This window comes from Schistocerca cancellata, chromosome 5 (genome assembly GCF_023864275.1).
Source record: "Schistocerca cancellata isolate TAMUIC-IGC-003103 chromosome 5, iqSchCanc2.1, whole genome shotgun sequence".
NCBI classification, from domain to species: Eukaryota; Metazoa; Arthropoda; class Insecta; order Orthoptera; family Acrididae; genus Schistocerca; species Schistocerca cancellata.
Genome location: NC_064630.1, coordinates 308,116,807 through 308,138,670, shown reverse-complemented (window position 1 = coordinate 308,138,670; position 21,864 = coordinate 308,116,807). Strand labels below are relative to the sequence as shown.

General features: G+C 42.6%; 1 protein-coding gene across 1 annotated transcript in view; it reads left to right on the top strand.

Annotated features, from left to right (window-relative positions):
- LOC126187634 (UDP-glycosyltransferase UGT5-like) overlaps nt 1–21,864 on the top strand; it is a 147,289-nt gene that overhangs the window by 124,903 nt on the left and 522 nt on the right. Inside the window, exons 4-5 of the mRNA XM_049928833.1 lie at nt 19,842–20,061; nt 21,661–21,864. The exon at nt 21,661–21,864 is cut by the window's right edge and continues 522 nt beyond it. Coding sequence (XP_049784790.1) covers nt 19,842–20,061; nt 21,661–21,864 — 424 coding nt within the window. The remainder of the gene's footprint in view (nt 1–19,841; nt 20,062–21,660) is intronic.

The window sequence follows — 21,864 nt, the reverse complement described above, 5'->3', positions numbered from 1 at the left end:
CGTGTTCTCAGTTGTATGTCGTGGGGAGCGGATCGAACCGTCCTACTTCGTCTATATCGGTCGATCGTCCGCTCCAAGCTGGATTATGGGAGCTTCGTATACTCCTCTGCACGGCCATCCATCTTACGCCGCCTCAACTCCATACAACATCGGGGTTTACGACTTGCGATCAGAGCATTTTATACTAGTCCCGTAGAGAGTCCTCATGATGACGCTGGCGAATTGCCACTCACCTACCGGCGCGAAATACTGCTTTGTCAGTATGCCTGTCGGCTACTGTCAATGCCCGACCATCCGTCTTATCGTTCTTTTTTTGACGACTCTCTCGACTGTCACTACGGGTTGTATGTCTCTGCCCTGCTACCCCCTGGAGTTCGCTTTCGTCGCCTCCTTCAACACCTTAATTTTTCACTCCCTGCAACCTTTCGAGTGGGCAAGAGCCACACGCCACCTTGGCTCCAGGCTCAGGTCCGCGTTCACCTTGACCTCAGCTTGCTCCCAAAAGAGGTTACCCCCGGTTCGGTCTACCACTCCCGTTTTTTGGAACTTTGTTCGAAGTTCATCAACATGACTTTCATTTATGCAGATGGCTCTAAGACCAATGACGTGGTCGGGTGTTCCTTTATTGTCGGGGCACAAAGTTTCAAATACCGGCTCCATGGCCATTGTTCGGTCTTCACAGCTGAGCTCTTTGCCCTCTACCAGGCTGTTCTTTACATCTGCCGCCACCGACATTCTGCTTATGTCATCTGCTCCGACTCCCTGAGCGCCATCCAGAGCCTCAGTGATCCGTACCCGGTTCACCCTTTCGTACACCGGATCCAACGCTCTCTTCAGCAGCTGGTGGACGTCGGTTCTCCGGTTAGCTTTATGTGGGTTCCTGGCCATGTCGTTATCCCTGGGAACGAAGCTGCAGATGGTGCGGCCAAGGCTGCGGTCCTCCAGCCTCGGACAGCTTCTTGTTGTGTCCCTTCATCCGACTTTAGCAGGGTCATTTGTCAGCGCATTTTATCGCTGTGGCATGCCGATTGGGCTGCACTTAGACAACAAGCTTCGGGCCTTAAAACCTCTTCCCGTGGCTTGGACGTCCTCCTCACGCCCTTCTCGGCGGGAGGAGGTAGTGTTGGCCCGGTTAAGAATTGGACACTGCCGGTTCAGCCATCGCCATCTGCTGATGGCTGCGCCGGCGCCGTTCTGCCCATGTGGGCACTTGCTGACGGTTCGACACATTTTAATGTCCTGTCCAGATTTTAGCACACTGCGTCTAGATCTTAACCTGCCAAGTACTTTCGATGCCATTTTAGCGGATGACCCACGAGCAGCAGCTCGTGTTCTTTGTTTTATCCATTAGACAAACCTCTCTAAGGACATTTGATGATGCTGTTTTTTAATTCTATGCCTGTCAGTCTGTCTTTTATCGTGTTTTCCCTTTTAGTTGTTGTTGTCAACATGTGCCTCGCATTGCATTCTTAGAGTAGTCAGGGCGCTAATGACCATTGAAGTTGTGCGCCCTAAAACCACAAAAAAAAAAAAAAAAAAAGTCCAAGCTCAAAGCAGGCTATGCAGTTAACACAGTCCAGCCGTACATTCTGAATCTGATGTGCTGCTATGTATCATTGCTACCTTCAGCTTACTGGGCAGCTACCTCCCCCATGTTTGCTACTGGGCGACTATAATGCGCATCATCCTCTTTGGTGGTTCTCCCAGGACCTGTCAGAGAGGTGCCCTCTTGGCTGACCATCTTAACCAACTTAACCTTTTCTGCCTTAATACTGGAGCACCCACTTTCCTTTCTAACTCCTTGCATACTGTAGTAGTTAATAAAAAAAGAAAAGAGAGAAGAAAAGAAAAAGAAATAAGGTTGAAAATGTCGGAAGAAATCGTAAGTGAAAATGTTTTTTTTTAAAAAATTGTTAATGACTGTGAAAAAAGGGAAAGAAAGAAACAAATGCAGATCAGACTTCATATTACAGAAAAGCTATAGTTGGGGTGATCCTTGTGGCATTTTTGAGCAAAAGTTAAACCAATTTCCACTACAAAAATTATTGAAAAGAAACAGAGAATAACAAAATGTAACTGACAGGGGAAGTGGCGTAGATAAGAGTTCATCCTTTACCAGGTTAACTTGTCTTCTTTCATGCGGCGTCCAGGTCTTCAAAAATCTCCTTCATTTTGGCGTGAAAAGTCTGCTCCAAAATCTTGCAATCGTCCAGGAATCACTAATTTATACCAATTAAAATCATCTTGATACTGTATGCAATTTAATTTACTTTGCTACTTCCATCGTCCGAATTTCTTAACAACTTCCACAATATGTCTACACATTAAAATCAGATCAAGACTAGCTAATAAGTTTTTTTTAACGTCTTCATCAGATCACGTCTGTCTTAAGCTTTGGCTATCAAGAGACAAACAAGAAACGGATAGAAAAACAAAAAAGTTACAATTTTAGTATTTTCTCTGCCGTCGAGCACTCATACCGCTGCGACAGCACAATTCATGTCTGAGGGAACGAGTGCAGTGCGGTGAAATCCAAAGTCCTGCTACAATACCTATTCCCATTTGGACTTATCATTTTGCACTGCTCAGCTTGCTCTTTGTCTTCAGTAGTCCGTTCTTTTGGACACCTACTCGAGCGACCATTTCCTGTACGCTCTCCATTTGCTGACTACTACCCCATCAGCGTGCATACCCAAATGGCAGCTTATGAGGGCTGACTGGCAGCTTTACTCCTCCCTGGCGACCTACGCAGAACAAGATTTCCCCACATGTGATGACCAAGTGGACTGCCACACTGAAGTTATCCTTACTGCTGCAGAACATTCCATTCTTCACACTTAATCATTACCACGTCATGTCCCAGTCCCTTGGTGGCTGAGGTATGGCACGATGCAGTTTGTGTATGGAGACGTGGTCCCCATGTTTTTAACAGACACCCTACAATGGAAAACTGCATTCATTATAGACAAATGCTTGCAAACTCTTGTCGCATTCTTCTGGATAGCAAAAGAGCTAGCTGGATTTCATTCACTATTTCTTTTAACAGTTTCACACCTTCCTCTGTTGTGTGGGCCAACCTCCAATGGCTCTCTGGGACCAAGATTCATTCCCCAATTTATGGCCTGCCAGTAGCTGACGATATCATTGTGGACGCTATTGCTATCTCCAACACCTTGGGTTTCCATTTTGTGGAAGTTTCTAGCTCTTCCAATTATCCACCCTGCCTTCCTCCATTGGAAACAATTAGAGGAGGCTCGGGTCATACCCTTCGCTTCTTCGAATTGTGAGTGCTACAATGCTGCTTTTACTATGAGGGAGCTAGATCATGCTCTCAGTTCATCCCGAACCTCCGCCCCAGGGCCAGACGCCATCCACATTCAGATATTCCACCACCTTTCTCTTGCAGTCAAGCACTTTCTGCTTAACATATACAAGCGTATCTGGACAGAGGGCAAATTTACCGGATGATGGTGTGACGCCACCACTATCATACCCATACCTAAGCCCGGTAAGGACAAAAACCTTCCTTCTTGCTACTGCCTCATCTCTCTTACCAGCAGCATTTGCAAGGTGACGGAATGTATGATTTATGCCTATCTGGTGTGGTGGCTTGAGTCTCACAATTCATTAATTAATGCACAGTGTTCATTTAGAGCGTGGCATTCTGCAGTTGACCGTCTTGTTACTTCATCCACCCATGTCATGAACGGTTTTCTGTGGAAATCCCAGATTGTGGCCGGGTTTTTCGACATGGAGAAGGCCTATGACACCTGCTGGAGAACTGGTATCCTCCATACTTTTTACACATGGGGCTTATGTGGGTGCCTTGCCTGTTTCCTTTGGGCATTTTTACAAGACAGACTTTTTCAAGGTGCGTTTGGGTTCTGCCTTGTCACACGTTTATTCAGGAAAATGGTGTGCCTCAGTGTTCCGTCCTGAGCGTCATCCTCCTTGCTTTAGACATTAACCCTATAAAGGCCTGTCTCCCGATGGATATCTCCAGCTCCCGTTTTGTTGACAATTAGGGGGTGTCATCAGATGGGGCACGGATACTTCATCGAATTTATGATCATATCACCGCAGATCAGTATGTGCACATCATGAAACATACAATGGTGTCAAACTTCAGTGTACTATTTCAGTGGAGTCGTCCAGTTCCAGCAAGACCACTCATCAGTTCATATGGGTCGACTCATTCAGCAATAGTTTTCATAACAAGCTGACATTGATCTGATTGACTAGCCTGTTTGAGTGACAGACTTGAATGCTACTAAAAATTTGTTGGCCAAAATGAAGTGTCACATGAACTTAGACTGGCTGACACCATCCCCATGGCCGGCCGGGGTGACCAAGCGGTTCTAGGTGCTACAGTCGAGAATCGCGCAATTGCTACGGTCGCAGGTTCGAATCCTGCCTCGGGCATGGATGTGTGTGATGTCCTTAGGTTAGTTAGGTTTAAGTAGTTCTAAGTTCTAGGGGACTGATAACCTCAGAAGTTGAGTCCCATAGTGCTCGGAGCCATTTGAACCATTTTTTGAACCATCCCCATGCTCACTTGATCAACTGTGGGATCTGGTGTTGGAAACATGGAAGTGTGTTTGATGATGAGACATGTGTGACCACCTGCATGCCACATTCAATGAGGCAGGCAATTTATGCTGCAATTTATGAGGCTGTTCTAGCCTCATACCTGATGCGAAATTTTCCTTGTCTTGCATTACTCGTCTTCGTCATGATTGTGTGTTTGTTAGTGGAAATCTGTGGAATCATTGTACTTTTCATTTTATTTATTGAACTAGCTTAGAAACCCAGCATTGCCCAAGTATTTCTTTGCCAATTTTCTATTAGACACAAAAATAAAAAGTGAACTTCATTTGTAGTGAAGTACTGAAGAAATTAAATTTCCATGTGCTCATGAAAACACTTCTGAAACTAAGAAAGTCATACAAAGAAATAGGCATAATGTACAAATGTATAAGTACAGCATACAAATAAGGAAACATGATCCCAGACAATTTCTGTACACTTGGTGCAGATGCTTAGTGTGTCTACAATACAATTTTTGCAAACATCTCTCTAGTATCACCTCTCCATAGCTAATAGAAAGCTTTGATTTTGTACAACCATTTACACTTAACAGTTGAAAGCTGTCAAAGGTGCAGCCAGGTGTCAGATTTTCTCTAGTTGACTCAGTTGTAGGGGTGTCTCAGTAGTTAATAATAAATGTATTAAACATAATGCCTGTCCCCCCCCCCCCTCCACATGCACACACATGTGCACTCTCATAATATGTATGGATTACTACTATTTAATACATGTAAATATGAAAAAAGTAGAAACAAGCTAATTTGAATGGAAATAATGGGTGTCCTAATATGGGAACATCAGAGAAAACACTAAATATCGACCAATATAAGAACAGGTAAACCATAAAGTAATTATGTTGTTGTACTTAGTGCATCTCTAACATTTTCTGTGTTTATTGTGCAAAAGAAATGCAGTCAGGGTATGCAAAAGCCCTTTTTCAATTCAAAATTCTTTAGGCCACCAAGGATTGCGTTCCACATACTTCGACCATATCTCTACCAGTCTTCAGAGGTTTGACCACTGCAGAATATGCAGCATCGTCTTCAGGTGGCACACTTGAAGGATTGTTCTCAGTTAAGTTCTTATCATCAGACTCCGAATGACTGGAAGATTGTTTCCTGTCTCTCTCTCTCTCTCTCTCTCTCTCTCTCTCTCTCTCTCTCTCTCTCTCTCTCTCCACCCCCCCCCCCCCTTCCTCCTTTTTTTTCTTTTCATTAACAAAACTTTCGCTTCAGTCTCCCTTGATTCTACAGCAGCATTTTCTTTGAATTATTTCAAAGGTCATGGAGAATATATTAACTACTCAACAGATTGACTGTGCTAATTTACTATAGCTGATGGCTCTTCATGTGACTTGCTGATTTTTGTACCTGGCTGGATATCTTTTGGCCTCATATTTACTCAGTTGTTTGCATCTTGTAGGTCAAACTCCTGAGGTACTGAATAGTCATTGCCTCTTAAGTATACTCCTGTTATTGGGGAAGAGGACATTTATAGCATTTTTTATTTTTCTTGCTCTCAAGTAGACCACTCCAAATAACCTTGTAATTAAAAATGAGATTGCCTAGGTTATTTATTCACAAGGTTTCCATTTCTTGGAGATGACCCATTTTAAAGGGGACCAAGAATTCCACCCAAGAAGCTGCATTTTGTGTGCTGAATTGAGTAATGATGTGGACGTGGAGGTGATGTGGACGTGGTTTTCTCTTGCTTTGTGTCCTATGCCTATAAAGTATTAGCACATCAAGATCACCACCAGATGGCTTCTAAAAATTCATAAAATTCATAAAATTGTCAAACCATTTAGTAAAAGTATGAGCTACTAGCGTGACAGGCTGAAGGTATATGAGATAGTGTGTCCCAATATGCAATACTGTCGCATATTAGGATACCCATGGTATCGAAAATCAGGAATCAGCCATCAGTGTTTGAAACCTAGCCTCATAGTAATGCTGCTTGGTTTGAAGGACAATTAATTAGAATGAATGAAAGAGAATTTGGCAAAGAAAGTAATCATATTAATATAGATGAAACAGCTACTCGACTTCAATTATTATTGCCCCACAAGCACATACACTCAAACTTGAAATTAACACTTCCAAAATCAAGGATTCTTGACAATGTTTTATTGTCATGCTCTGTGCCTCAGGTACTGGGAGGACTAAGTTCTGATACTTCCTAACAAAGCTGAGCACTTAATTTAATCAGAATCTAGCTGTCTCATATTAGCAAATTCTTTCACAATTGTCACCTTTCCTCCAAATGCAAAATCATTTTCAGTAATGATAGTATCATTTGGCTAAATTAAAAAATGTTAAATTAGAAAATGGTCATTTTTCTCAAATTAACACTTCCCTCCCTGTTGCTCCTGCACAACCCACTTCAGAAGCAACCCTCCCCCCCCCCCCCCCCCCCCCAAAGAAAAAAAAATTAATCAGGGACATCAGTCCCCACTTCCCAGCCAGAGGAGTGTAAGTCTTCTTCAGTTCCTCTCACCAGGAAGGGATCCCTTGGGACACTCCATTCCCAGGTTCCTACCAGTGGCGAAGCTGACACCTGCCAGTGGCTGAAGCAACTGCAGGTAGCTGGTTGTAGAGCTTCACGGTCCTTCCCAGTCCCCGAGACTGAATCAGTGAAGTCCTCCCAACTGGGCAAACCTAAGGAGCAGCAAGAGAAACCTAAAAAGAAAGAGACCCACAAGAACCAAGGCACTGCAATGGCACCCACACCACCACTACCTATAAGCTCTGTGGCTGAGGATGAGGTGGAGATTCTGGCATCCACAAAGGACCTAGATCTCGCTGGACCCTCGGACACATTAGATATTGATCGCACAGGTACTCATCTGGTGGCAGCAGGTGACCCTGAGGCATAGACTGCCTCAATGAGTGTTTCATGCCTTCCCAGTCCCACTATCTCGTCATCCTCCAGTGAAATTGCGACAGTTTTTTCCACCACCTAGCTGATCTATGGAAACTGTTAAGCTTTACATCTGTCTTCTGCATTGCCCTCCAGGAAACCTTGTTCCCGGCAATGCGAACCCCTGCCCCCTGTGGCTACAGTGGATATTACAGGAACCGTAGCAACTATAATACTGTGTCAGATGAGTTTGCGTCTATGATCTGAAGTCAGTATGTAGTGAACCTGTGCCCCTTCAATGCCCTCCTGAAGCTATGGCTGTCAGGATAAGGACAACACAGGAACAACTGCCTGCAATGAATATCTTCCTCTAAATCGCTCAGTAGCCCTGAACGTATTGGTTGCACTGATTGATCAACTCCCTAAACCTTTACTACTTTTGGGAGATTTTAATGCACGTAACACCTTGTGGGATGGTGCCATGCTTACTGGCCGATGTATGGAGGTTGTAAATTTACTGTCTCAACTCAACCTCTGCCTTTAAAATACAGGTGCCTCCACACATTTCAGTATGGCTACCCCCAAACATTTCAGTGTGGCACATGGCACATACGTGGCCATTGATCTCTAGGTGTGCCGTCCTAGCCTTCTCCCATCTACCCATTGGAGAGCACATGACAACCTGTGTGGTTGTGACCACTTCTCCATCTTTCTATCACTACCCCGGCATCATGCCCATGGATGCCTACCCAGATTGGCTTTAAACAAGGCAGACTGGGAAGCCTTCACTGTCTTAAGATTGTGGTTTGCATCTGGTCCCTTTCTGAACTGGAGTCCTTCCCATTACTACCTCTCCTCAAGGCCCATTCATGTACACCTCCATGGTGTACACCTAAGCCACAGATCCTTCTGGAGATTTTGCATCACCCTAAGGACTCCATTAACCCTGCAGCTCTTCACTATCACTTCCTCTCGATTCTCAACATGTACTGGGGCCATGAAGTGGTTTACACAGATGGCTCAATGGCTGATTGTCACATAGGCTTTGCGTATGTTCTTGGAGGACGTATTGAACAGCACTCCTACCCAGATCGCTGCAGTGTTTTCACAGCAGAGCTGGTGACCATATCTCATGCCCTGGTGAGTCATTTCTACTGTGTACTGACTACTAAAGCAGTGTAAAATTATCGACCAGTGCTACCCTCGAAATCCTTTGGTGGCATCCATTCAAGAGTCCATCTCGACCCTGGAATGGTCCCATCATTCAGTGTTGTTTGTGTGGATCACAGGACTCATTTGAATCCCAGGCAATGAAATTGCCAACAGGCTGGCCAAACAGGCTATGCGGAAACCGCTTCCGGAGATGGGCATCTCCGAAACTGACCTGCGTTCTGTTTTGTGCTGCATGGGTTTTCAGCTTTGGGAGGTGGAATGCATAACAGTATGCACAACAAACTGCATGTCATTAAGGAGACTACAAATGTGTGGAAGTCTTCCTTGTGGTCATCTCACAAGGAATAAAGTTATCCTCTGCCGGTTCCACATTGGCCATACATGGCTAACGCATGGTTACCTCCTGCATCGCAGGGACCCACCTCAGTATCGGTGTGGCTCACAAATGACGGTTGTGCACCTCTTGCTGGACTGCCCACTTTTAGCTGCTCTGCAGTGGACTTCTAACTTTCCCAGCACCCTACCTTTGGTGTTGAGTGACAATGCCTCAACAGCAGCTTTAGTTTTACATTTTATTCGTGAGGGTGGGTTTTATAATTCGATCTGTTTTAGTACATGTCCATTGTCCCTCTGCACTCTAGCGCTTTTAGGGTGGAGGTTTTAATGTGTTGGAGAGTGGCTGGCTCCTTTTTATTCTCATGGTCAGCCATCCTTGGTAATCTGCTTTTGTTTTGATCTCTCTGCGGTTTTCTTGTCCGATTATGTCCATTTTAGTGTTTGTTTGCCCTTCCATCATTCTTGTGGCTTTCTCCTTTCTTCCAGTTGTGTTTTGTATGTCTTGATGGTTTTACTCCAATCCTTGTGGAGTTTTTTTTATTGGAACAAGAGATTGATGACCTAGCAGTTTGGTCCACCACCCAAACCAATGATCTAAATGATGTGGGAGACTGTATTGCTGCTGATTAATTCATCTCATAAGTTTATCTGCTGTGTTCAATAAACTAACAAAAAATGCTATTTAGTATGCACTGTACTAATACAAATGAATTAAAACTTATCATAATGTTACAAAAATGTCTTTCTTAAATCAAGGTATCTTAAATACTCACATATCAGCAAGATAATACTCACTACTGGCTTCACAAAAGTCTGTGTCTGTGTTTAGTCCAGTCACACTGAAGTAGCATTACAGGACTACCATGGAAGTGTGCAAATGTGGCAACAGGGGTAGATACATAACAAAACCAAATTAATAAATCATTAAGTCAATACAATCAACAGAAGAAAAAAAATCATATATAAAAGTGTGCAATTAAGCAAGTTTTTCACCTTTTCATCTACAGGGTACAGAATTAATCTTGTTTCCATTAAGATTAGAACCAAAAACTACTGCAGGTTTCTGTTTGATGGGCAAACACTTTACAACTAAGCTGGCATACAACTGCTTCAGACAGTGCTCCCTTATTGTGTCAGTGATGGCTAAGATGGAGAATTCCCAACGTAAATGGTGAAGTAAGCTGCAGTTTCTATTGGAAGCAAAAAGATGGTTAAATATTTGCCAAACGTATTACATTATGCTGCAAATTCTCCATTAGACTAGTGACAGGCAGAATAAATTTGCTCAGCCAATGTGTTTCTTGAGCTAGCTGGCACTGAGGAAGTTCCTCATCCAAAGATACAATGTCACCAGCTGCCATGGTATGACCTGGAAACAGAAATATCTAGTAAGGCCAATGAGTTTTATTCGCATTTCTGTTCCAATGCTGTGGTCTAAAGTACAGTCAAGAACAATGTCCAACTGCAACTTGAACATCCCAAATAAAAAGTAGAGAAAATCAATTTAGCAGTTCTCCCAGGGTTGCCACAAGTTTCCCCACATGAAATTCCTTGATATTTCCCTGATTTCCAGACAAGTTTTAGCATTTTTCTGTGAAAAATTTTGAGATCTCAATGGTAAGTAAAGACATAAGTTGACAAAAAAAGTAAGGACTCCTGAATTCCTAAACGTGTGAGCAAAAATCTTCAGTACTAACATCAACATCTTTAGCAAGGAACTGTTTTTATATGGAGAAAGCAAGCCAAATGGTATATGTGTTCGCTTAAGACCACTGATGTTATTTTATTTCAACAAAGCGAAACACATTTGGTGACAAAAATATGCATTTTTTTGGAGTCACAAGACATATTTAAAATACCTTCACTGCTTCAGAAATAACCTCAGAAAAAAATAGGTGACCGCCAATAAAATGTTGGTTCTAGTGTTCATTATTGCTGGTTATTACCCACTATGTTACGTCAATCTATTTCTTTCAAGAAATACACGAGTAGACAGTGTACAAACTGCCAGTGACTGCCACAGTTTTCTTCTATGTTATTATCCATACTTTTTAATGTATAAACTACTTTTTGAAGTGCTAAAATTTACTATAATAAATAAAATGTCTATAAAATGCTGCACTGTAACAATGCACTTGCAGTGAGACATTCGCAATTCCTGAAATCTGAAATCCATCATCCGTGGCCTCTGGCCTGCCTAGAAGCACCACAGTCCTGGGCCCATGGATAAATTACAAAAATCTGACACACACACACACACACACACACACACACACACACACACACACACACACACACAGACCCAGCCTGTGGGCAGACAGTGAGACTAGCTCTGACAGGCAGGGCCTGCACGTTAGTGGGAAACTATGGACTTCAGATGGGCAGGCTGGGAAACTATGGTCTTTACATCAGCAGGCTTGATCCATTAGAGATTCCCACAGAAATGGCCTGTGGTTTTGGCCCATTGTGAAAGTCCACTCATGTGAGGATAGGTAGCAACTCACTGTGAAGGTGATCGCTGAGCCACAGACAAGCACAGTATATGTACTTTCGTATGTTCTGCAGAAACGATCAGCATTTGAACCATGTCAGCCTGTGGGTTCAAGGCCAACATCAATATGATGGCACAACATCTACAAGTAAAATGTGCCTGCAGCTCTCGTTGCCAGTCTAAAACCAAAGGTAATGGATCAATGTGACTTGAGCAGATGTGCAGGATGTCTTGTAGATGTATGCATGAACTGCACAGTCAAATCAGTTAGTTTGAAAGAGGGCGCATTATTGGCATGAGAGAATGTGATGCAGCCATCTGGGAAACTGCTGCTCTTGTGGGATGAAGTGTTTTGGTAGTGCAACAGGAGTGTACAGAATGGTTCACAGTGGGCCATAGAAAGTGACAAGATGGGTCAGGTTCCTAACTCCCCACCCCCACACTGGAGAAGATTGACACCTCATCCGAATGACATTGCAGAACAGATCTGCATCCTCCTTGGCTCTGGCACAGCTGCAGAACTGTGTAACACATTGTACATTATCAGTGGTGACAGTCCATGCCATTTATTATGGCACGGGTTATGTATGCATCGTCCACTACTCCGCCTACCTTTGACGAACATGCAGATACATGCCAGATGGCAGTAGCGTATGGAACAGTCACTGGAAACAGGAATGGCACCAGATGGTGTTTTTGGAAGAATCCACATTGAGTTTAGAAATGATGGCCTTACTTTGGTTTGCCACAGATGGGGGGAGTGTCATTAGTGGCTGTATTCGCACAGGGCATACAGCAGCAACTAAAGGCATTATGGTGTGGAGTGCTATTGGGTACAACCACAAATAACCATTGGTGTGTGTCCAAGGCACTGTGACCAGTGTGACATATGTGAATGACATCCTGCGACTCACAGCCATACCCTTCCCGCACAACACCCCAGATGCCATTTTTCAGCAAGACAATGCACGACAACATGTTGCTGCATGAAGATGTGCCTTCTTAATGTAAAGACATGCCTTCTTGATGTCACAAGATGTCAGTCTTTTTTTCCTGCCCTGCCAGATGACAAGACTTGTCACTGATCTAAAATGTGTGGAATATAGTGAAGTGACAGTTGCAGCATTGTGACCCAATGCCAAACACCACAGATGAAATTTTGAACCAGGTGAATGCAACATGGACGGCTATATCATAGGATGCCACTAAGAGTCTCATACATGTGAATGGCATCACAGATGGAACAAGTTACACTACTGGCCATTAAAATTGCTACACCAAGAAGAAATGCAGATGATAAATGGGTATTCATTGGACAAATATATTATGCTAGAACTCACATGTGATTTCATTTTCACGCAATTTGGGTACATAGATTCTGAGAAATCAGTACCCAGACCAACCACCTCTCACCATAATAACGGCCTTGATATGCCTGGGCATTGAGTCAAAAAGAGCTTTGATGATGTGTACAGGTACAGCTGCCCATGCAGCTTCAACACGATACCACAGTTCATAAAGAGTAGTGACTGGTGTATTGTGACCAGCCAGTTGCTTGGCCACCATTGACCAGACGTTTTCAATTGGTGAGAGATCTGAGAATGTGCTGGCCAGAGCAGCAGTCGAACATTTTCTGTATCCAGAAAGGCCCATACAGGACATGCAACATGCAGTCGTGCATTATCCTGCTGAAATGTAGGGTTTCGCAGGGATCAAATGAAGGGTAGAGCCACAGGTCATAACACATCTAAAATGTAACCTCCACTGTTCAAAGTGCCGTCAATGCGAACAAGAGGTGACAGATGTGTAACCAATGGCATCCCATATCATCATGCCAGGTGATACACCAGTATGGCAATGACGAATACACACTTCCAATGTGCATTTGCCGCGATGTCACCAAACACGAATGCGACCATCATGATCAGAACATGTATTCATCCAAAAAAATGACGTTTTGCCATCCGTGCACCCAGTTTTGTCGTTGAGTGCACCATTGCAGGTGCTCCTGTCTGTGATGCAGCGTCAAAGGTAACCATAGCCATGGTCACAGAGCTGATAGTCCATGCTGCTGCAAACTTCATCGAACTGTTCGTGCAGATGGTTCTTGTCTTGCAAAAGTCCCCATCTGTTGACTCAGGGATCGAGACGTGGCTGCACGATCTGTTACAGCCATGCGGATAAGATGCCTGTCATCTCGACTGCTAGTGATAAGAGGCCGTTGGGATCCAGCACGGTGTTCCGTATTACCCTCCTGAACCCACTGATTCCATTCTCTGTTAAGTCATTGGATCTCAACCAACGCGAGCAGCAATGTCGCAATACGATAAACTGCAATCACAATAGGCTACAATCCAACCTTCATCAAAATTGGAAACGTGATGGTATGCATTTCTCCTCCTTACACGAGGCATCAAAACAACATTTCACCTGGCAATGCTGGTCAACTGCTGTTGGTGTATGAGAAACCGGTTGGAAACTTTTCTCGTGTCAGCACGTTGTAGGTGTTGCCATCGGTTCCAACCTTGTGTGAATGCTCTGAAAAGCCAATCATTTGCATATCACAGCATCTTCTTCCTGTTGGTTAAATTTCGCATCTGTAGCACATCATCTTCATGGTGTATCAATTTTCATGGCCTGTAGTGTATAAGGGCCCATGGCAGACCCTGTGCCGCCTAGATGATAGGACACCTGCTGAACCGAGGTTACTGAAACGCTAATCATTTCTGCAGAACATACTAATGTAGATGTCCTGTGAATACGAACATCCTATCTCTAGTCATTCAAGGTGTTAAGTTTTTTCTGAATGTAAGTGTATGTACGCTATTTGATCAAAAGTATCTGGACACCCCCAAAAATACACATTTTTCATATTAGGTGCATTGTGCTGCCAAATACTCCATATCAGCAACCTCAGTAGTCATTGCCACTTGTCATATGTCTGTAAACGAGATTCCCACACTACTAAACAACCATAGGTCCACTGTTTCCTATGTAATAGTGAAATGGAAATGTGAAAGGACACGTACAGCACAGTGTCTGACCTGAATCCTAAAGAAAACCTTTGGGATGTTTTGGAACGCCGACTTCATGCCAGACCTCACCGACAGACATAGATACCTCTCCTCAGTGCTGCACTCCATGAAGAACGGGCTGCCATTCCCCAAGAAACTTTTCAGCACCTGATTGAACTTATGTCTGTGAGAGTGGAAGATGTCATCAAAGCTAAGGATGGGCCAACACCATATTGAATTCCAGAATTCCTAATGGAGCACCCCACGAACTTTTAAGTCATTTTCTGCCAGGTGTCTGGATACTTTTCATCACATAGGGTATGTCTGCCCTGTGGCATAAGTAAAAAAAAAACTTCTGATTTCTACAGCAAAACTTAAATGTCGGCTCACAGTGTATGAGAAATAGAAGACTTCAAGGGAACATGATGAACATTACTGCAGTGTATTGATTTATGGAACAGTGCACAATGTCATGTCAGAACAAGACTTTAGGGAAAACTCTGACTCAAATTAAAATGATAAAGAGAAATATTGGTTAAATATAGAAAACTAAAGGGGAGTGAAGAAAGGAACAGTTACTGAGAAAAAAATTCAGAGACCGAAGAAATTAACATAAATTAAGGCCAGGTGGGTGGTGAGAACCAAGGACTTGTTGCAACACCTGTTCCCAACTGTGGAGCTCTAAGAAGATGGTATCTTGGGGGCATAATCTGGATCATGTTGTAGAGCATGTTCTGCAACAGAATAATGTCTTGTCAGTATACACCCTCTGGCTATGTCCATTCATCATAACAAGAGTTTACATAAAAGCTGGTACACAATGTGTCATTTCACAATGGGTCATTTCACAAGGTAGGAGCCATAGAGTAGGGAACTGGGTGCAGGAGGAGTGTAGGGACTGACAAGGATATCGTAGAAATTGGGAGGGTGACAAAAAGCTGTTCTAGTTGTGGTGGGCAAAATGTCACAGATGGACCTCATTGCACGACATGATTTTAAGAAGCTGCTTAATACATAATACTGAGTAACAAGTGGTGTACTCCTAAGTTATTTTTGGAGGGATCTTCACTATCAAGATTGGACACTATGGCCAAGGAAATCTGCTTTTGAACTAGGTTGGTGGGGTAATTACATCCAGTGAAGGCTGAGGTGAGAATGATGGTGTTCTGCTGTAAAGAGTCTGCATCTGAGCAAATATGTTTGCCTCAAATGCCAACGTTGTTTGGGAGGGAAAATTTGAAATGGAAAAGATGGCAACTGTCAAAATGTAAGTACTGTTCTTAACAGGTTTCATGTGCAAAGTATGTAGCTTACCCTCGGTGAGAATCAGGTCAACATAAAGGAAAGTGCAGAGGATTTAGAATAGGACCCTATGAAATTTATTTGGGAGAATGTATTTAGAGATTTTAAGAATTTAAACAGATCAACCTCACCATGAGTCCATATGGCAAAGATGTCATGAATGTATCTAAGCCAAACTAGAGGCTAAAGGCTTATAGATCCCAGGAAAGCCCCCTCCCAGTGATTCAGGAAAAGGGTGGCTTAGGAAGGAGCCATTCTGATTCCCGTGGCCACATGCCTGAACTGTTTGTATGTCTGCCCTTCGAAGGTGAAGTAGTTGTTGGTAAGCATAACGTTGATTAATGGACATTATAGGGTTGGAATCAGGTGGGTGCTGATTGAAGAAATGTTCAGCAGCAAACATACTACATACAATTTGGGATGCTGGTACAAATGGAGGTTGCATCAGTGGTGATAAGCAAGATGTGTGGTGGGAGTGGTGCACGTTGTGGATGATCTAAAAATTGGATGGTGTCTTTAATATAAGAGGGAAGTCTTTATACAATAGGTTGCATGTGTTGGTCAAGCACAGCAGATATACATTCAGTGGGTGCTTTGAAGCCAGCAACTTTGGGACGGCCAGGATGATTCAGTTTGTGGATCTTAGGAAGAAGGCAAAAGGTGGGGGTTTGTGATTTGAGTGTGATAAGACTTTCTATGGATTGAGGTGTACAGTCTTGTGAGGTGTCTGAGAGCTTAAGGAGAGACTCTAGGTCAGTTTGTATTGTAGGAATGGGATCATGATGGCAGATATTGAATGTAGAGATGTCAGGCTGCTGGCACAGATCCTCACTTACATACTCCCATCAGTCAAGTACCACAGTGGTAGGGAGTCAGTTTTTAGGGAATGAAGAGCCTAGAGTTCTGCAGAGGACTTGTTAGGGTCATTTTGCAGGGACCTGATGAAGGGCTGTGAAGTATTGCTAAATGTTAGGAATTCCTGGAAGGATTGTAAGGTAGCGGTGGTGGATAAAGTCAGGATCGTGGTCAGCACTGTTCAAGGCAGGGTTCAATATCAGGTTTACTGCTCGAAATGTTTTGGGATTGGGTTTGCAAAGTGATATTTCCAGTTGACATTACATGTGAAGGAAAGTAGGTCCTTCACCAAAGAAGCATGGTTACATTGAAGTTTAGGGATGAATGTGAGATCCTTAGATAATAAAGAAATTCAAAATGGGACAGTGCCTTAGATGAGTGGCTGAGAACACTGCACTGTCATGACTGGTTCTTTCGATTATGAGAAGGTTGGTCAAGCTTGATTTGTAGGACAGGAGTGGCGGTTGTTGGTGTGGTTGTTCTAGAGAGCTGGAGAGGTATGGGAAGGGAAACAACACTGTTGAGGTAGTTAGGAGAAGGTAGGATAGCCTTTTGAGGTAAAGTCTAGCCTATTGTTGCAATCTGAAGTTCAGCTGGGGGTTGATACCACCCAAGGAAATATGAGGGGCAGATAACTGCTGGATTTTGTAGGAGGATAGTAGTCTGGTGGAGTGGAAATGACAGAAGAGGCATGTAGGTCACATTAGCTGGTTAAGTGGTACAGATTTCCATACCTCTGTATATATTTTCTCCTGCTGCTTCTTGGTGAATAGATTTTTTTTATCTATCCAATTACATTATGTTCTCAAAAATTGGTTATTTTGGTTGATATACAGAAAATAGTTAGAAATATGAAGTAAAGAAATCCAGGCAGAAGTTAAAGGCAAAAGGGAGCTACAATGAAATAGATGAATTATGGGAACATTGAAAAACATGGAGTATAAGTACAAAGCAGCAATAGTAAAGTAAGTTAAAAGAATCAAAAATTAATTGGAAATCATGTACTGGGTGGTCCATTAATAGTGACCAGGCCAAATATCTCACGAAATAAGCATCAAATGAAAAAGCTACAGAGAATGAAGCTCATCTAGCTTGAAGGGGGAAACCAGATGGTGTTGTGGTTAGCCCGCTAGATGGTGCTGCCATAGGTCAAACGGATATAAACTGCGTTTTTTTAAAATAGGAACCCCCATTTTTTATTACATATTCATGTAGTACGTAAAGAAATATGAATGTTTTAGTTGGACCACTTTTTTTGCTTTGTGATAGATGGCACTGTAATAGTTACAAACGTATAAGTACATTGTATCACCCAACATTCCGCCAGTGCAGAGGGTATTTGTTTTGCGATAAATTACCAGTGTTAAAATGGACTGTTTACCAATTGCAGAAAAGGTCGATATAGTGTTTATGTATGGCTATTGTGATCAAAATGCCCAACAGGCATATGCTATGTATGCTGCTCGATATCTGGGACGACATCATCAAAGTGTCCGGACTGTTCACTGGATAGTTAGTTTATTTAAGGAAACAGGAAGTGTTCAGCCACATGTGAAATGTCAGTCATGACCTGCAACAAATGATTATGCCCAAGTAGGTGTTTTAGCTGCTGTCGTGGCTAATCCGCACATCAGTAGTAGACCAAATTGCACGAGAATCAAGAATCTCAAAAACGTCGCTGTTGAGAATGCTACATAAACACAGATTGCACCCGTACCATATTTATATGCACCAGGAATTGCATGGTGATGGCTTTGAATGTCGTGTACAGTTCTGCCACTGGGCACAAGAGAAATTAGGGGATGATGACAGATTTTTTGCACTCGTTCTATTTAGGGACGAAGCATCATTCACCAACAGTGGTAATGTAAACTGGTGTAATATGCAGTATTGGGCAATGGAAAATCCATGATGGCTGCGACAAGTGGAACATCAGCAACCTTGGCGGGTTAATGTATGGTGCGGCATTATGGGAGGAAGGATAATTGGCTCCCATTTTATCGATGGCAATCTAAATGGTGCAGTGAGTGCTGATTCCATACGTAATGTTCTACTGATGTTACTACAAGATGTTTCACTGCATGACAGAATGGCGATGTACTTCAAACATGATGGACGTCCGGCACATAGCTCACGGTTGGTTGAAGCGGTATTGAATAGCATATTTCACGACAGGTGGATTGGTCGTTGAAGCACCACACCATGGCCTGCACGTTCTCTGGATCTGATGTCTCCAGATTTCTTTCTGTGGGGAATGTTGAAGGATATTTGCTATGGTGATCCACCGAGAATGCCTGACAACATGCGTCGGCGCATCGTCAGTGCATGTGCGAACATTACGGAAGGCGAACTACTCGCTGTTGAGAGGAATGTTGTTACATGTATTGCCAAATGCATTGAGGTTGACTGACATCATTTCAAGTATTTATTGCTTTAATGTGGTATTTACAGGTAATCACACTGAAACAGCATGCGGTCTCGGAAATAAGTTCACAAAGGTACACGTATCACATTGGAACAACTGAAATAAAATGTTCAAACTTACCTATGTTCTGTATTTTAATTTAAAAAACCTACCTATTTCCAACTGTTCATCTAAAATTGTGAGCCATATATTTGTGACTATTACAGTGCCATCAATCACCAATTTTTGAAATTGGGCAGTTCTTTTATAGAATAACGTTGGTCTCCTGCTCCACTGTGATCCATATCACCTAGTGGCGCATGAAATTATTATTTGTTTTGAAACACCAAGCAGTGAAGTTCTTTTTATCATCATTATTGCTTTTTGTGTACTGTTATATAGAAAAGAGAGAGAGCAGTAGAGGCTCTATGCATGTGATTAGAGGCTTGTGTGCTTACACAGAGAATACCTAGTACTTAAGTGCGAATGCGCATGTGCACGCGCACACAGTGAGGATTTGCCATCCTACTGTTGTCTCGATTGTCTTAATTCAACTTTTATTATCTGAAGAACTGCAAGAAAACTGAAGATGCAGAGCAGAGTATGTGTTACTATCCATATTTTAGTCAAGGAAAAAAATTTGATATGTCTGCAGAAAGTTGCAATTTCGAAGTGCTGAAAATTTATTATTATGCATAAAGCACTTTAAATTCATTTTCCTAACTTTTGAATATGGTGCACTGTGTGTGTGTGTGTGTGTGTGTGTGTGAGACTTAAACTGATGACTAAGTATCATTTGAATTTCCATTTTGGTCTGTAGGTCATCCAAATGTAAGAGTATTTATGACACATGGAGGCTTGATGGGTACTATTGAAGCTATATACAATGGTGTTCCCATGCTAGCAATGCCTCTATTTGGAGATCAGCCAAATAATGTTGCAGCCTGTGTGAAACGAGGAGTGAGTGTGGTAGTGCCCTACCAAAACATTACAAAGGAATCACTGCTGGCAGCCCTGAAAACTCTGTTGAATGACCCTGGGTGTGTATAAACAATTAAATACTCTCAGTATTACTGTTTAACATGCTTTTTTCTATTAATTGTTTAAGCATAATTTTGTAATTTATGTTAATAACACACATTTAATATATATCAACTTTTATCTTGAGAAGAAGAATCATAACTATTCTGTACATTTTCCCTCCAGTTTGTGTAGTTAAGATACATTTTATTACTGCAGACTAAATTACGTGAAAATATGTCAGATAATGTTGTGAAAGCTGCACAATATTTCAATGAGAGATTGCTGCTTGCCACCTACAAGTGATTACTAATGTGCTGCTGTTGTGGCTCACCAAAACATCTAGTGGTTCACTAGAAAAGCGCAAGCACCAAGTGTGGGGCTATAATACCATTGTAGATGAATTGTAGATGATACCTATAGCCGTCTGCTGGAGAAATGAGCCACAGACCTCACATGGATGGAGAACTCAAAAGGATGTTTTTTCTACCTGTGTTTGTGGCGTGTCCTTTAAGATCAGCAAGCTATTCAAGAAGCAAAGTGTGTCTTCTGCTCCCCAGTGCTAGTGGAAACCTTGCAAGGTTCTGTAATAGACAACCTAGGTTTAAGGAGACCAGGAATAAATAAAATCCTATGCCAATGTGGGAAATCATATATTGGCTAGACGTGTCACACTTTTAAAGATAGCTGCAGTGAACACACAAATCACACCAGATTAGATTAGCCAGAAAAATCTGCTGTTGCTGAATACTGTCTTGATATGGGACATAGCATGAACTATGGAGAGACAAAGATCCTGTGTCTGCCTCTTCATACTAGGAGTCCATTACTAACTAATGACGTGATGAACAGACATGTGGGATTCCAACTTAACAAAGCTTGGAACCAGCCTTGGTGATAACTAAGGCACTTGTCAGCCACAGATGAGAGAAACCAATGACTGAACACAGACAGTGAATCAAAGCCAGGACACTTAAGCCAAGTGCCAACACACTGCGTACTTGCACGCTGGGTCTGCAACTTGCAGCCCCACTTTTTCCAAATTGCAAATGAGAAAACTATGGCACGTTTCTCTGCCAGGGGGCTATGGATGTTGACAGCCTCAATGATTTGTGTCCAATTATGATACAGCTCCCACCCCGCATCTTGGTGCCTGTACCTTTCTAGTGAGCCAGCTATTTGTTACTAAGCACCTGATGATGACCAACAGCTGTCTCTTTGAAATATTGTGCGGCTTTGACAACATAATCTAACTTTATCTGATGTGATGCCCATGAACTACTAAACAAGTTAATATGTCAGGGAAAGTCTCAAACAGCATCAGATTATATTCTTTCAAATATTTGTTGTGAAACAAATACTAACAAAGAGAGAGATGGGCTGGCCAGTACTTACCTCAGCTCAGTACAGCCGATAGATACACAAAAAACAGAACCAAAAATTTACGTTCTATCTATCGGCTGTACTGAGCTGAGGGAAGTATTGGCCAACCCCTCTATCTCTTTGTTAGTATTTTTCACATTTTTATATGAGATTTTCCATTAATCATTAAAATATTTGTTGTATTATACGAAGTATCTGTTACAGTATTTTACATGAGATTTATTCTCTTTCCACAGATATAAAGAGCGGGCAATGAAACTGTCTCAGGCATTTAAAGATACACCAATGACACCTCTGGATACTGCAGTGTTCTGGTCGGAATATGTCATACGGCACAACGGTGCACCCTACCTGCGTTCAGCTGCAGTTGATCTACCCCGTTACCAGTACCTATTGCTTGATTTAACAGCACTTTTGCTACTTGGTACTGTTCTGTCTCT